Raw genomic sequence first — 17644 nt, forward strand, 5'->3', positions numbered from 1 at the left:
CAAGCAGGCTTTATTCAGTGCTTCTTCCTTGGGTCCTTCAGAAGTGGACATATGCTACCAGCTAAATATGCTCTGACTCTTTTCTAGAGTTGCAGAATATGCAGCCTTATTTTGACAGTGGCTGTAGTCCAGTCTGTCCACTGGCATTGATCATAGACAGTTGTATATCCAGGCTAGGACCAACATTTCTTTTTGGGAGTGCCATTGGTTATGGGTTTCTTAGCCCTATGTCCTACAAACCATATATAGGTTTGTTTAGAGATCACAAAGAAGAAATAAATGAATGTCTCAAATAATTGGTTCAGTCACATAATTCTTTCTTATACAATGCTGCAGCAGCATTTATTTTTGTGTTATGATTTAACTTCCATTTTTATCAAAAGTTTAAATTGTTTAGTAAGGTGGAAGGGTATGTTTTGAGCATGTAAATAAAGGGGTAGGGACAGGTATGGCTACTAATCTAGGTTGCAAAATTTTGATGACAATTGTATGGCAGTTACCAGAACATTGTCTTTCCTTGTCAGCTGGAAAGACAGATGGTGGCCCTTGGACAATCTTTTTCACCATCATACTGGCTGATTATATAATCTTTTTATAAAATGCAAAGCCAATAAGTGACAGCTTGATGCTGTTCAGAGTACTCTTGCAGGTAAACAATTTGCCTTTCTCATTTGAGGGCAGTTTATGTGCTTGGAGACAGAGCATGTGTTCAGTGGAATTTTCACTTAGTGCTCAGATGGAACCAATTGGGTAAGTTAACCTGGAGACAGATATATGGAGTTTGCCTTATCCATTCAGTAGAACTTTGATGGGATTAACTTGTTGAGCAGAGTACAGCAGTGCTCCCAGAAACCCTTTGCCCAGGGAAAAAATACACACCAGCATGATAGGTTTGCAAACTGCAGTGTCCATATCTTGTTCTCCAAAGAAACTCAGCCAGAAAATATATATTATCTGGTTGTTTATTGATAAAAATGCAAAACTTCATAAAATACAAGTTGTATACAAAATATAAGAAAAAACACGTCTTCTCATAAATTCAGCATCCAAGACTTATCCACAAACATAAAGTCTCTAGCCAAAAACTCTCAGAGAAGAGGTACACTACTTTGTTATTTGTTACAACTACATAACCCATAAAACTACATACCTACATAGTGGCTAACACTCTACTGCAACTGCAGGGCTGGGCATACAATGCTCCAGTTATATTGTCACTCCATACCCCCCCACTGGATAACTAGCATACACACGCCAATAGGTGGCAGTAATTAGCAGTATAAGTGCACAACACACAATCACAAGTTGTTTTGTTTACATAAGCTACATAAGCTAGACATATTATTGTTGCACAGATAATGGGATGAATTTCTTCCCATGAGAAACTCCTGACATAACTTTGTATATTAGTGTGTCTGTACCTGATGGTACTTAATTATAGATAAATGCCAAGTGTTCCTTACAACTGAATAAACATAGGCTTGTCTTACTACAGCTTCTTTTGTTTTATTAATCTTTGGTAATTGATTTAAAGTATACAATACTTGTATACACACTAGTATACAAATAATAATTATACTAATAATAGAAAGAATAATTAGAACCATAACCTGTACATAGTCCAGTTCTGGGTTCTTATATTCATTGATCATATATGTTGACACTAGTTCATATATTGCTAATGTAAAACAGGAGTTCAAGCAGCAGTTTTATGCAAATTTTGTTAGGAGCCTTATTCAGCTTTGTAGGATTTGTACCCTGATAAATATGTATAGATTTATCTACACTAGGTATTATCAACTACTTAATTAATTGTATAGCCTAATGTAACTTTTCTACTAGTACTCTCTTATATCTATAGCAAGGAAGAAATGCCAATCCTGAATATTATACATTTTAAAGAGATAATTCTGAAAATAAGTACTGATGTTCATTCTCTATAAACTTAAGCTTGTAGGTGGTCATTTTGATCTGGAAATGAATTTTATTATACAAGAAGGAGAGAGTATAACATGCATGGTGGACTTGCTGGATAAGTGTGATGTCACCTGCCAGGCAGAGATATGGAGCATGTTTACAGCCATCCTGAAAAAAAGTATACGAAATCTGCAGGTTTGCACAGAAGTGGGTCTCATTGAGCACGTGCTTCAGAGGATTGATAAAGCTGACAATATGATTGCAGGTATGACTTCTTAAATGGTCCTAGAATTGGAAGTAACTTCCAATTAACTGATATGGAACCCTTTTTGATACATTTCTGAAAAAAATAAAAGAATATTAACCAATGCCTAATAACTCATTTTCCACAGATCTGTTAGTTGATACGCTGGGAGTATTAGCAAGCTACAGTGTGACAGTTCGGGAATTAAAGCTATACTTTAGCAAACTTCAAGGAGACAAAGGGAAATGGGTATGTAGAAATATGCATTAGTAAAAAGTAGTAATTTTGATTTATTTGAAATAGATGTCTTTTTCATACAAAATCATAAATTTATTTTTATGACTAGTAGAGTTGAATAGATTTTTATGGTCAATAGATGGAAACTACATGGGAATCAGGTATTTCAGCTTATATGTCATCTGTCTAACAAGATTCAATGCAGAATCCAGCTTTATTTTATTTTATTCAAATAAAAATCATCACAAACCAAACAAAATAAAAGTAACAGTGCCATGAGGAAAGGCTACGACATTCAAATCCATAGCAGGAAGATCCCCTTTATCCCTGCTCTATTCCAAGGCTCTTCAGAAGAGCCAAGTTTTAATGGCTTTCCTCATGGGAGCCAAACTAATTTTGTGAGGCATGCTATTCAAAATAAGAGTGGCAGTTACTGAAAAGCCTGTCCCCATCATCCCTGCAGATGACCTGTCTTAAGAAGAGGGACCTAGAAAGAGCAGATCCCATAGATAACCTGGTTTTAAGCCAGGTAGGGCTTTAAAGCTGCAATAGATCTACACCTTGAATTGCATTTGGAAGAAAGTGATGTATTACATAGGAAAACACAGACGTTCCCATCACTACAAGCTACTGCATTCTGGCCCAGTTGAAATGTTTGGGTGCTCTTTAAGGGTAAGCCCATGGAGAGCACATTGTAATAATCCAAACAAAACGCATAAGTAACTACGAGCAGGACCTCCTGTCCAGGAAATGACAAAACTAGGGCCTTGAAGATGTGCAAGGGATTCCTAGCCCCAGATGTCACTTGTTCTTTAGGCAGGAACTGTGAATACAAGGGGGTACCTAAGTTACAAACCCATTCTGTATGGAACAGTACAACCCTATCCAGAGCCAAATATGAAATATCCTTGCTGTTGGAAGACTACTGAACCCATAACCTTTTTGTCTTGCTGGGGCTAACAGGTTCCAGGCACAAGGATAAGACCTTCACCCCATTTCTATTGTATACACAGGGTAGAGGTATACAGCTGAGTATCACCTAAGTACAAACTGATGATACCTGAACCTGTGCCAGCAGATAATCTCACTCAGTGGCTTTATATAGCTATTAAATAGGAGAGGAGAGAGTGTAGAGTATACAACCATCATGGAGAATCCTAGCATATGACTTCTTCTCCTTCTTAATATTATTGACTAGAACTTAACTTTAAGAAAGGAGGAGAACCACTACAAAACAGTGCCTCCCATTCCCAATTCTCAAAGACAGTCCAGTAAAATACCATGATCAATGTATTCATAAGCCACTGAAAGATCCAGCAAGACCAAGGCAATTGCATTTCACAGTGCTAGTCTCATCACTGGTTCTCCACAAGAGTAGTCAGTGTGGTCTCCGCACCACACCCAGAACTGAAATCATTTCCTCCAGGGCTCTTCACAATTGTAGATTTACCACCTTGCCAACAACAATCCATAAGAAGGGTAAGTTGAAGACTGACTGATAATAATTTAGTATTTTTAGGTCAAATGATGGCTTTAAGGCAAGCATCATGTCCTTTCTCAAGGATGCATTAATCATTGCCTTGGCCAGCCTCGTGTTTCCTTCCTGGAGGTTTTCACCAACCAGGAAGGGGAGAGTTCCAGCCCACAAGTGGCTAGACTAACATTACAAAGAACCCTGTCTATCTCCTCAGGATTAAAGGTTCAAATTCCTGCCATATAACCTTGCAAGATCATCTCTGTTCCAGCCAGCATTCAGCCTTCAGTAGATATAAGTGATTTTATCCTCCAGATGACTTGAAAACTCTTCATAGTAGCCAACATGTGTTTCTTGGGCCCATTCTTCCCTGCGTAATTTTAACAAGGCTGACAATTCATACATGCAGTAACAGTGGAGAAATGTTGATGGTTTTGCTGACTTATTGCCACAGAATAAGTTTGAATCTGAGCTATTACCTATGTCCATTCAGACCCCTGATCCTCTGCCAGTGTCTCTCTAGGAATCTCTGTTGCTCTAGGAATTCCTGGAGCTGCTCAATAAATTTAGGAGCTCCTCTGGATCAGCAAACATAGAGAAGCCATTGTTCAAGGCCACTGCCACCTGAATATTCCAATTGGTGGCAAAGGCCTCAGTGGACATGCCCGCCAGGGTCTCAGAAACTTTCCAAGCATCTTCTGAAAGCCAAGAGGATTCATTGAGTGTCTGGGATAGATTAATCAAATAGGTCCATCCTCCCTGTGAGGTTGAGTGATAGTAGTCAGCTATAGCAATCAGAGAGTAACCTGACCATGATCACGGACAGATGTTAATATCTCCCACTTTCCGTTCACAACATTTACTCCAAGTCAAAAATAAGTTCTGCCATCTGAGTCAAGGCTATGATAATTTGGGACAAGCCCATTGTTGTCATAGTGGCCATGAATTCCTGGGCTGCTTCCAAATGATGGTAGTTTAAAATCATCCAAAAATATAAAACGATTTTATTGTTTATTGTCATGGAGGTCATGAACTCCACTGCTATCCGAGTACTAAGCTGTAGCAGTCTGGAGAAGCTTGCTGCTATGTAGAAAGGTAGAAAGTATAATAGTAGCAGTTTCAGCTTGTGCCTGGCACCCAGCCTCAATTGTAGAGCTTCACACCCAGTTATCTGTAGAACAGTGCCTCTGGTTGCATGGGCTCACAGATGATGCCAACGTAGGAACACACAGGTTTGCCTGTCCATATTTTGATGTTGCAGGCATGGATGAGGAGATCTGGCATTAACTAGTAGCAGCCAGAGCATGTGGCCTCCAAGGACCTAGTAACCTGGATCCCAGATGATGACAGGATGCTATAAACAAGGAGTGGTCTTAGAAGATCAGTCCTCCTTTCCAGAGGGTGGTCTGCCCCATCTCATACCGCATCTCCTCCTGCCTATCACTACCTTCATGATTAGCACTGATATATGACAGCTTGTGGAAATGTTAATTTTTAGCTATACCTAAATATGGTACAGTACTTAAACTCTACCTGGGCTGTAGGCAGCTCAAACAGTTTTAATAGAATAGATGTTGTCTTTTATGGCTAATAGCATTATTCTGATGTATAATTATTATTATATATAAATTATTATTTATATCCTGATTTTCTGCCTGGAGATCCCTGGAAAAACCTCTAAAATTATTAGAGATCTGAAAGTTGAATAACTTTTATTGGATTTTGTATTATTATTATTATTATTATTATTATTATTATTATTATTATTATTATTATCATCATCAACATCATCATAAGAAATCATTCTTTGAATAGCCTCTGTATGCCGGAAAGCTGTTGTCTGTGTTAAAATATATGCCTCATAAATACGGACCTGATGCCTTCTTCAATTTTCCAGGAAAAAGTGCTGCAGTAAGTAATTTTCTCTATTATGTTTTATTTTTTTAATTTTTTGTTATGTAATATAGTTGTACTTGGTCTTTCTTTGACTCTAAACTCTTAAACATAATAGACTTAAAGCTATTTTAAGAATTTAAAGAAAAGTAATTCAGATCATTGTGCCAGTTTTGGAAACTGGGATCTACATACATACAGAGAATGTTTAATGCAAACAAATGTGATGCAGAAAAATTCTCAGCAAGAGTCATGTATTAAATTAATAGACTCATCTTAAAATATATTAAAAAGTAGTTGTCACAGATTTTGACATCATGGGTTGAAGCAACTGTATGGGTGGTTTGTCTAAACAAATATTCAAGCACTATTTCTAGGTAAGTGTTCTTAAAAATATTTCATATAATGAGAAATTGCTAGTGAGATTTTACCTCTTGGTGAAATTCTTCAGATTAAGGAAAGAAAGTTGATCTAAAATATCTAAAAAGAATTATCTGCCTGCCTGCCTGCCTGCCTGCCTGCCTGCCTGCCTGCCTGCCTGCCTGCCTGCCTGCCTGCCTGCCTGCCTGCCTGCCTGCCTATCTATCTATCTATCTATCTATCTATCTATCTATCTATCTATCTATCTATCTATCTATCTATCTATCTATGTTTGAGATCTTTGAATTGTCAGTGTTGTACAAATTGAATTTTTTTCAGAGTGTAGTAATTGACTCCTGTATCTGCAGTTTCTATTACCTACAAAGGGTTTTTAGTAATATGGTATAGCCAAAAAAACTTTTAACATTGAACCATCAGGGCAAAAATAAACATTCTGCAGTTTTAAAGAAAGCTACTATTTAACATTGCTTTAGATGTCTACAGAAATTCATTTTTTCTGTAGAACAGAATAATCTATAAAACATGATTCTGTGTTTTTGATTTCTGAAAAAACATTCAATGACATCTGATGTTTGCTGCATTGCAATAATAATTATCTGCTTTTGTCATTACAAGTGCACATTCTATAGCTTAGGAGTTAAGTGTGGTCTGCCATGGATTTTTATGCAGCCCTAACCTCCTTAGCTCTCACCAATTTTCAATAGCTATCTTAAATTTAAATTAAATGAGATTAGAACTAGATTAAGTGGGAAAGAGTGGTTAGGTGGGAATCAGCTTAAGTGCTTAAAAGTGATACTTTTCTTATGCTAAAGATCTCCAAATTCTATCTTTTTAGCTCTTTCTCTAACTACAGTTGCTGATAATCAGTAGCATGATTTCCTACTATTTTAAGATGAAAATCACATTAGCAGCTTGTAAATCTGACAGATTAAGGAGGACATGTCAGAATCTGTGCTTGGGAATAGGTCAGCATTTGAAGGATTCTAACTCTTTGGAAGCTGTTTTCCATAACCCTTCTAACTCTTTTCCATAAAATTTGGGCAATTCTTTTGCTGGTCTACCCAAATAAACAAAAACAAGAAGTAAACAGCAGTTTCCAAAGCTGTCCATTATCAGAATTTACTTCCCTCCCTCTCTAGCAATATATAGATACATTTTAGTGATTGTTGTGCATGCACACATAAATTGTTCTTATGAAAGATTAGTTACTTTAACAAATAATATTAAATGTGTGGCACTTAGGCACTTGAAAAATGCTATGTTCAGACATGTTGATTCCTCATAGATCCTCTCCAGATTTACAGCTTCATATTTTGACTGTGTTTAGCAAAGTTATGAAGGCTTTGCTGACTCGGTTTTTCATCATTTGCTTGGATTGTTGATCTGAATAGCATCACTGACCTAGTTGTTATTGTAGTTTATTAATTGATTAGCCTTATGGCCATATCAAAGAAAATAAAATATAGGTAAAATACAGGATCTAATTCCAAGGTAAAATAGATTTAAAAAATACAGTAATAAAATACATATAGTATGTGATAAATACAAAGAATCAGGATTCAGATAAATACATCACCTTTACATGAAAACCCAATCTGTTTGATCTAATAGGTTCTTAACTGAACTGCCTTGTCTATAAACTTGACAGTTCTGCTCAAAATGTATATGTTAGCGCCTAGGAGAAAATAGGACAATCTGCGATTCAGGTCTCAGTGGGCTGTTCTTTCAAGTAGGGAAGTTAAATATCGAAGCCTAAAAGGTGCATAGGGTTGACAGTCAAACAAAACATGAGCTGGGGTGCTGTATATACATGTCGTCTCATGATGTGGCAGGTGATGGAAACACCCATATTTGGCCATGGAATCCAACAACTCAAATCTTGCTCTAGAATAGTCCCTTCTTAAGAATTGCATTAAATACATTGACAGATATTTTTCAAATTGGAAAATGGTTTTGTTCTTAACCAGCCAATTTAAAGATCTATTTTTTGCTAATAACTCCATGTCTGTTTGGGCACTGATATCTTGGGCTCTATGTTTAAAAATTTCCTTTGCCTGCGAGGCAGTTGAGAGTAAATATTGGGTGGAAAACCCATGCTATGAAATAACTTTGGGAAGTCAGCTTACCCAGGAGGTGGGGTGAGCCATATTTATCTATTCAGCTAAACATATTTTAGGTAGCCTATCAGGATCCATTGAATGGATCCTCTGCCAATAAGTAGACTTTAATTATTGAGTGACTGTGTATGGTGTGGATACCTGTTTCTGCTCTGACTGTGGGGGCTGACATGTTCTTATCAGTTCCCAGTACGCTTCTTAAAAAATGGGTCTGGACTTGTTCAAGTGATCTAGCTTTTGTAAGGCCCCACAATTCCACATTATAGGTCAGCATTGGGACTATTTTTGCCCTAAATACTTTCAATATGGGGATCAAAGTACCTATTATAATTAAATAGTTTATATAATCTTTTGCCTCAGCCCTTGCCAAGCTTCTTTTACCCACAACCCTTTGTTGGAAAAGTCTGCTCCTAAATAAGTGGAAGACTTATTTGCTCAATAGACTCCCCATTCAGGTGCCAGTTATATTTCACACTTTTTTTGCTAAATACCTTCACTTTAGATTGCATCACTGACCACTGAAATATCAGTTGAATTTATATTGCAAATCTGTAAAATGCAACAATGGGATGCAAACTATTTGCAATGCAGTTTTATTTATGCGAATTAAGAACAAATTCCAGTAGGTACGTTTTTATTGTATTCATATTCAGATCATAATTTTAAAAGCTTCCTAGCTGAAATACATCTTTCAGTATGCAGATTTTGCCTTCAAAATTTATATGAATATAATGGTCTAACTTTATTTAATGTTTGTGTTAGCACTATGTAAATTAGTTTTACATAGCAGTTTAAACAACTAATATTTTACTATTGTACATTTTTAGAAATAATATATTAGCAATGTTTTTAACATAATAAAAACACAAGCTAAAGAGGAAACAGTTCCAATTCTTGTTATGATTCAATTGGGAAGAGTCAATATTCTGTCGATATACTGGTGTAAATCACTGATATCCTTTCTGATCCTAATTTGATTAATTAAGAATACCTATGCAAACATAAAATGAACTTTAACCTAAAGCAGAGGTTGAAAATGAAAATAATGATGCTTATAAAATACGTTTTAAAGTTTTTAAAAAACATATTTCATTTATGATGATCCATTGATTTTTTTTTAGGCTATTGCCTTACCTCCTATAGCAAAGTGGCCATACCAGAATGGATTTACCTTTCATACTTGGTTAAGAATGGACCCTGTAAATAATATAAATGTAGACAAGGATAAGCCTTACTTATATTGGTATGTATATATGCATTTTATTTTTTCCTTACATATTTATTGTTGTTATACACCTGCTTGTAAAATTTATTTTCATTAATACATGTAAATAAATATATGTATAATAATTTTAAATTACTTGTTTCAGTTTTAGAACAAGCAAAGGGCTTGGTTACTCTGCTCATTTTGTGGGAGGCTGTTTGGTTGTGACGTCAATTAAGTCAAAAGGAAAAGGTTTCCAGCACTGTGTGAAATTTGATTTCAAGCCACAAAAGGTAAGTGTCATGGGTTTGATTTGGATGGTCCAGCCACAGGCAGACAGTCCAATAGGTATAGGTTTCATCCTGAAAGGATTTATTCCTACACAGGTAGCACTTAAATTTAAGTAACATAAAGTCTCAATCTTATTCTTATACCTCATTTAACCTACATCCAGATACCCTACTATAATCTCTTTACACAGTATTTTTTTAATCTATTGCCTCCTGTAAGAATTTGGTTTCTGTCTCTTGGAGATTCCAGATGATGACTCATAAACTTCATCTTTTATCTCAGAGTATAGATTGTTTCACTTTTGCTAGCAAGTAGCTTTTGGCTCTAGCTGACTTTACTTTATTTCAGTCCCATGATCATTCAGTTCTCTTCCTGGCTATCCCACATAATTCTCATTGAGAATTGTGACTTCTGCTTTATTTATTTGAACTGCATGCTCTAGGGTCAAGTAAAACAGTTCCTTCTCCAACATATTCCAAACTCAGCACCAACAGCCATTCAGCTACTCAGTGGTCCAACTATCAGCAACATGGCTTCTGCTTCTGTCTGAATTCTGTTTATCACTTAGCAGCTAGCAAGTAGATGAAGAACGCAGAGAGATTCCTGTTTCTTTTAGAACAGTTATGAATCTACTGTACAGGAAATAATTTATAACTTTCAGAAGTTTGGATTCTCTCCAAAACACCAGACAAGCGAAAAACCCTGATTTTTTACAATCTATTACAGTTGGACTTACATGTGAAGGAAGACTTCTCATTTTGCATACGCTTTTTTGTGTAAGCTTTCCCCCACAATATGTTTGATCTACAGTTAATAAAAGAAAATGTATGATAATAGATATTTCTGCATTTGAAAATTAATGATCATTGGCTTTAGCAATGTTAGATTGACATTTATTGTCATAATCTGCATTTAGAGACAAAAGAAAGAAAGCAATTCTAACAAATAATTTTATATATAATTTAAAAGGAACAAGTTTTTCTAAATTGAATAGAGACATATTCCTTTAAATCAAAGACTCTAGTGTTTGTCACTTTCCAGTAAATATTGTTGAACAGCATGGCATTGCTGGGTGTAATGCATACTATATTAAGGTGTCTAATAATGTAAATAACTCATTATTTAAAGAACCATTTAGAAGCTGAGTACTTTGTCCTAGCCAGAGAAGATAAAATGAGATAGAAGCAGTCACAGAATTTAAAAAGAAAAACAGAATGCCGAACAAATTCTCAGTAGCAAAATTCAGGCTTTTAACATTGTTACTTAAAGAAAAATTCTCTTAAATGTGTAACTGTATGTAAAAGAATGATACAGCAACTGTGCAACCTCTATCCTCTATTTACAGGCAGACCAATTTCCAGCAGCCAGTCTGTACCCTTTATTTTCTCTGATTTATCAAGAGGGAACAGTTTCCTTCTTACACATTTATATCATTATCTTGTTATACTGTATATTTTATAGAGAGCATTTTCATTGAAAGAAACATTCAATTTCAGCCAGATTATAAATTTTCTTCAGAAGAAATTACATCTGGTAGTAGGCTTCTTTTGATGTTTCAGTTCCATTTTTATTATCTACCAGTTAACAGTTTTAATGTCACTATTTCTGCTTTTTAAATGTACACAATTTTCAAAATATTAAAAACTCCCTATTTTTACACTTTGTATAATTCATCTACATTTCTTATATAGTGGTACATGGTTACTATTGTGCATATCTATAATCGCTGGAAGAACAGTGAGCTCAGATGTTATGTGAATGGGGAACTAGCATCATATGGAGAGATAACATGGTTTGTCAATGCCAGTGATGTAAGTAATTCACTCCTCCAGTTGTTTTAAGATACTGGTTGTATATCTTTTCTGTCTTGTGTTGCTTATGTTAAGGCTGAAAAGGAAAAATGGAAATTTACTATTCCCTTAATCTTTCTGTTAGCATTTAAACAATACTTTGAAGCAGAGATCTGGAATATTGATCTGGTTTTATTCTTTCATTTATAAATATAAATAAGCCTGTCAGAGTCTCACAGGGTTGTTGGTATGGAGAAAAATGGCAAAAAGGTGTATTATGAACATCCCTTTGAGCTGATAATAGAGAGGTGGGATGCAAATCTAACAAATAATAAATATTGTTGGGCTTCAGGGTTTATTGACCATGGACCATAGCACCTGTGGCTGGCATCTTCAGAGACAAGGTGGTCTGCTATGCCCTATTCTTCAGTAATTGCACTGGTTATCAGAGGCTTCTGAGCCCAGTTTAGAGTGCTACTTATGATGTGTAAGCCCTTTAAAGCATGTGCAAGACCACAATGTCTTAAATAATTCTGTCAGTCCTAGCAGGTATATATTCCTAGGTGGCATTTTACTCTGGGTGGAGTGGTGGTGATGATGATGATGTTCTGTTGTATGGATTATTGGAGTAGTGATGTGAGTAGTATATACTGCCCTGAAATAAATAAATCAACAATAGCAATAAATACAGAAGAAAAATCACATTAATTTTTTTTTATTCCCATTTATTTACTTAGTAGGCATATGTATCACTCGAATTGTAACTGAACCTTACCTTTTTTTATATCTTTAGTGATATTTATCGATTAAATTATAGGATGAAAGTTCTGTATCTTTTCTTTGGCCAATCTGTGACACCTGACCAATGAAAAAATAATATATTCAAAAGTCCATTCCCTGGCTAGCAGAGTTTCCCTCTTCCCTAAAAAAAAAAAAACCAAAAAAACCCCCCCTGAAATTCCAAAATATGCAAACAGCAAAAACAAAAGGAAAAAAACCCCCACAGGATTTTATCATATCCAAGTAGAATTTTTCATCTGGTTTCCCTGTGCCAAAAGTAAGTGAATCTCAGATGTACACATGGAATATAATAGAAACAGGAGGCTTTTTTCTTCATTTCATATCAGTGGGATTCTAACTTGCAGTGCTCATAAATAGCTCTTTACTAAAGAATTCTGTGTTTGTATATCAAAGATATACACATAATTGTTTGGGACTTTGGTGTATAGTCTTCACTTTAAAAAAATAATTAAACTAACATTGACCAGACTTTTTTGTTTATTTTCTTAGACATTTGACAAATGTTTCCTGGGCTCTTCAGAAACAGCAGATGCCAATCGAGTATTTTGTGGCCAGATGACAGCTGTTTATCTTTTCAGTGAAGCTCTCAATGCAGCTCAGATCTTTGCTATTTATCAACTTGGTCTGGGATACAAAGTATGTATAGTCCTAAGGTGTTGTGGATTTTGGTGGAGCTGACAAAACTTTAATTTTATATGGGGTTCATTTAAAAAAGATAGTAACATCCCTGTTAAATGATGAGTAGATTTTTAAATATTCTTATTGTTTTTCCATTGACTTTGTACAGAATATGATGGCAAAATATTACTAATTTAAACTTTATTTAAACTCATAAAACCAGAGACTTGTTTCTCCCTTCTCTCTCAGCTCAGCTCCAAGGATGGATTTGCAAGTTTTACTCTTTTTTTCCAGTAGCTTAGCATTGATAAAAGAGTTGAAGCTTTATAAACCATAGCTTGATGTTGACTGTGTTCATACTTGCTATATATATTTTGTTTTAGTTATGGATTGTTGAACTAACTCTAAGTAACCATAGTTTGTTGAAATATCTACAGTAGCCTGGCTAATGCATAATGTTAGATCATAAACACAGTTTGCAAATGTATCTCACTGTCAATGCTAAAGGAACTACAGTATAGCTTACCATGATGAGTGGACCCAGCATATGTTCTGTTTTCGTAACCCACAATTAAGATTAACCATTTTTTATGCAGACAGGGTGGCAGGGTTCAAAATTCTTTATGCCTGTACTAAAGGAGGAGAGTGTTGCTCAACGTTGGTTATGGTTCATTTCTGTAATGTCAGACAGTTTAATTTTAAATGTAAACTTCTGTGCTTGTTCTGTACTGTACTTCATATATCTCTAAACATTTGAAGTACTATGACAAATACAAGAAAATTGTTTTGCTCTTCAATATTACCAAGAAATTCTATTCAAATATATTTTCTCCCACGCTTATCCTTTTTTTTACAAGTAAACAATGTCAGGATACATATATAGAATTTCTTTTTTAAAATGTTGTTCACTGTTCTTTTTACTCATTAACGAATCTCAGACATGTATTGTTGAAACTCTTGAACACCTATGTGTGAAACTTTGCACTCCAATTGCATTCTGGTTAAATATATTTTTTTAATCTTTAATTCTAGGGAACTTTTAAGTTCAAGGGAGAAAGTGATCTGTTCCTAGCTGATCATCATAAACAATTATTATATGATGGGAAACTATCTAATGCTATTGCCTTTACATACAACCCAAGGGCTACAGATGCACAGCTCTGCCTAGAATCATCACCCAAGGACAATCCTTCTATCTTCGTACATTCACCACATGCCCTCATGTTACAGGTATTTTGGTGTATCTGATTTCAGGTTCATGGGGAGATTTCTTTGAATTTTTCCCTTGGGTATATTTTGATCTTTAAGTGTGCCTTTCAAAAGATTTAGGGTTTATGGCTTGATTCTTTTTAACACATAGCCTGTTTTCAGATCTAATGTGATTGATTGGTGGTGTGCAATCATATGCTTTCAGGTCCTTGTATTTTCTTCAAAGGAACTACAATATAGCTTACCATGATTAAGTTACCATGGTAGCATGATTAAGTTACCATGGTACCACTGAAAGTTACCATGTTAATTAAGATTAACCATTTTTTATGCAGACCATGTGCTTTTAATGCCTGATAAAAGTTCTATTCCCACCATTATTTTAACTTTTTATTTTAGACTTCATGTATAGCACATGATCGTGCTCTCTCACATTTTGTATTATATTAGCAAGTCGTTATAATGTAAATAATATAAATAAAGATCCTACTGAAGCTTTTTGGGCACATTAAAGCCCAAAGGTAATCATGGAAAGAAAGATCTATATCTAATGTGTTCAAATTTGGCATTAACAGGATGTGAAAGCAGTCATAACCCATTCTATCCAAAGTGCAATGCATTCAATTGGAGGAGTGCAGGTGTTATTTCCTCTCTTTGCACAGTTGGACTATACACAATATTCCTTGGATCAACCTGACACAACTCTCTGGTAAGAATCCTTATTCTCACTTCAAATTGCCATTTCATTTCGGGTGATCGAAATTGTAGAGGAACTACCACATTCCAATAGTAAAGAATCCTTATGCCTGATCGCTTAGTGATACTCTGTAACAACTGCAACCAAACTAAGTTGGGAGATGTTTGTGTTAATAGAGTAAGCTGAAGATAAAATGCATGTTAAAAGATAGACATACACATATAGATGTAGCCGAGGTAAAGATACATGAGACTATGTTTAGCTTTTGGGGGGGGGGAATTATATCCAAGTAATGCAATTATATTGCAGCATGGAGAACATTATTTATATTTTCAAGGTTAGATCATGTTAAATCTGTTGTGCAGAGAAGACCTTGAGATGAAGTCAAGATTATTGACACTAGGTCTTCTACACAAATGTGTACATCATTCAGTAGCTTTGTAATTTATGGAGTCAGGGAGGGGGGAGATATGAAAAATTTCTCAGGGATGAATTCCTTTCTGTCAAAAGGTATACAGGGTTATTTTTTACAGAGCTGCTGGTTCTGGCCAAAGAGAGTTTATCTTCCTGACCCAGTGCTTGATCAGTGAAAAATGTCTTGTATTCACAAACTACTTTCATTTCACTATGGGATTGTCAAGAACAAAGGGTGGGTTTCTAGACAATGCTGATATTCTGCGGCAATTGCCTTAGAAATGCTTCTAGTATGTTAAATGCAATAGCTTTCTAAAGCAGTTGGTACTTCTGGTAATTGTACAGGTAACATTTAGTAAAACATATTCTAGATTAGAACACCTAATTTTTTCCCAGTAAATTCAGCAACGTAAATTATTTGGTTTGACTGCAATAACAATATAAATGTAAATTAAAGCTACCAAGTTTGATTTTAATCCAGATATTATTTTAACATATAAATGAAAATGTTATATTAGAAACAACAGACATTTCTGTTTCTGCATCATGCTGATTGTCTGTTTTTATTAATGTACTTATTTTTATAAAATAAGTAGTGCAATTGTTGGTGTCAAAGTGCAACATTTTGTTTACTGAAGTATTTTAATTAGCCAGTGCTACCTGGTTTTATACCCACTTCCTTATCTTTTTGTGCTTTTGTGGTATTATTTCTTGAGTGAATTTTGTACAATAAATGTAGTCATAACCTTCTAAATTTTTCAGCTGTAAATCTGAAGAGTTGTTTAAAAATATTTACATATACTATTTTTATAATTCCATATCTTTAATTCCATATAAACTAAGGTCCTAATACTGGAAAATAAACTATATCTCATGACGAAAAAGTGATCTATAGATCTCATTTCTAATATGTGATCTGAATATGTTCTGAATGTATTTCAGAATGTTATCTTCATATGTTCTGAATATGTTCATTTAGGCTTGCTTTGCAGTGGACAGTGTTTTTCAAACATGGCTCACCTTCAAATTCTCAGAATCCATAATTTGTCTTAATATAGATATATTACAGACTGGATTATGTACTGTAAGTTATGATATAATAGTGCAGTTTCCCACTAGTACACAAATATTTCTTCAAGGAGGAGAATGATTATATTTATACTAGTCATCACTCTTTGGGATTGCCATGATAGTGGTTATCTCACAAAGATGTAATAGGTTGTGCAACTTCAGTAATTTTATTGGAAACATAATATAGTCTGCTGAATTAAGAAGACTGAATCAGCATCCTCACAAAAATGTGCAAACTCTTACTATAAACCCTAAATATGCTAATTTTTAACACGCTGCATCAATGCAATATATTTTTCAGTTCTATTTTACTGGCTTTCATTATGGAGTTGCTGAAGAACTCAGTTGCTATGCAAGAACAAATGCTTTCTTGTAAGGGCTTCCTTGTAATAGGATACAGTCTTGAAAAGGTAAACAAAATTAAATGCTTTCTTTTTTCTCTGCATTTTTCCATATTTTGGCCATGTTCATAATTACTTAAACATCTTGAACACATTCTCTTTTCCCTTCTACAGTCTTCCAAAACACACGTTAACAGAACTGTTCTAGACCTTTGCCTTGCCTTTGCTAAATATTTGAGCAATTTGCATAATGGTGTCCCTTTGCTGAAGCAGTTGTGTGATCATATTCTCCTTAACCCTGTAATATGGATTCATACTCCAGCCAAGGTAAGATACTTTCCATTTGCGAACAGAGCATAAAAAGACTTGACATGCTAGTACTAACTAATGGCATATAAGGACTCAAGAATCTAGGTTTATCTCCCTTTTTATATGTTTAAAGATGTACAGTATTTTGAAGAAACATAATGTGAATTAATTACAAATTAGTGAAAAATGTTTCAATTGTGAACTGTTTTGAGCACAAAGCAGCTGTTTCAAGTGTTCCATGCATGAAACAAAACACATGTCTGAGTGTTTTGTTTCAAGCAATGAATAAACTCATTGAAAATCTTTACAAAACACAACTCTGAGTAATATTGAGTGTTTCAATGCTATTTTGGGCAATATAATTGGACTTTTATCTCTTGCCATTACAAAAAAATATCTCTAGGCTGGCATGGTAGCTAATATTACCTAAGGATGGATGTGGTGATCTAGGCTGGGATTCTGCAATGCTGGGGAACAGGAGGGATGGAACGGATATGTAAGAAAGCATAAAACTCATTAGGGAACCATTCTGGATCTGACTCTGCTGTTGGTGGTTGACTGAGGAAAGAACTGGCACTGTGAGGGACATGCAACTGGACTGTTGCTGTTCTTGCTGCTGCTGGATCTGGTAAATAC

The 17644-nt window shown here is 35.0% G+C and overlaps 1 protein-coding gene across 3 annotated transcripts in view; it reads left to right on the top strand.

Annotated features, from left to right (window-relative positions):
* LRBA (LPS responsive beige-like anchor protein) overlaps positions 1-17644 on the top strand; it is a 427822-nt gene that overhangs the window by 40515 nt on the left and 369663 nt on the right. For all 3 annotated transcript variants that reach the window (XM_088132764.1, XM_088132766.1, XM_088132765.1), the window contains exons 3-13: positions 1951-2182; positions 2310-2410; positions 5688-5783; positions 9385-9506; positions 9634-9760; positions 11450-11569; positions 12839-12985; positions 14000-14197; positions 14752-14885; positions 16660-16768; positions 16874-17026. In XM_088132764.1, the coding sequence (XP_087988890.1) occupies positions 1951-2182; positions 2310-2410; positions 5688-5783; positions 9385-9506; positions 9634-9760; positions 11450-11569; positions 12839-12985; positions 14000-14197; positions 14752-14885; positions 16660-16768; positions 16874-17026 (1539 nt within the window). The remainder of the gene's footprint in view (positions 1-1950; positions 2183-2309; positions 2411-5687; positions 5784-9384; positions 9507-9633; positions 9761-11449; positions 11570-12838; positions 12986-13999; positions 14198-14751; positions 14886-16659; positions 16769-16873; positions 17027-17644) is intronic.

This window comes from Python bivittatus, unplaced genomic scaffold (genome assembly GCF_059951505.1).
Source record: "Python bivittatus isolate LINGU-HERP-01145 unplaced genomic scaffold, Pbiv_v1 ctg000070_np1212, whole genome shotgun sequence".
In the NCBI taxonomy this organism is placed as follows: Eukaryota; Metazoa; Chordata; class Lepidosauria; order Squamata; family Pythonidae; genus Python; species Python bivittatus.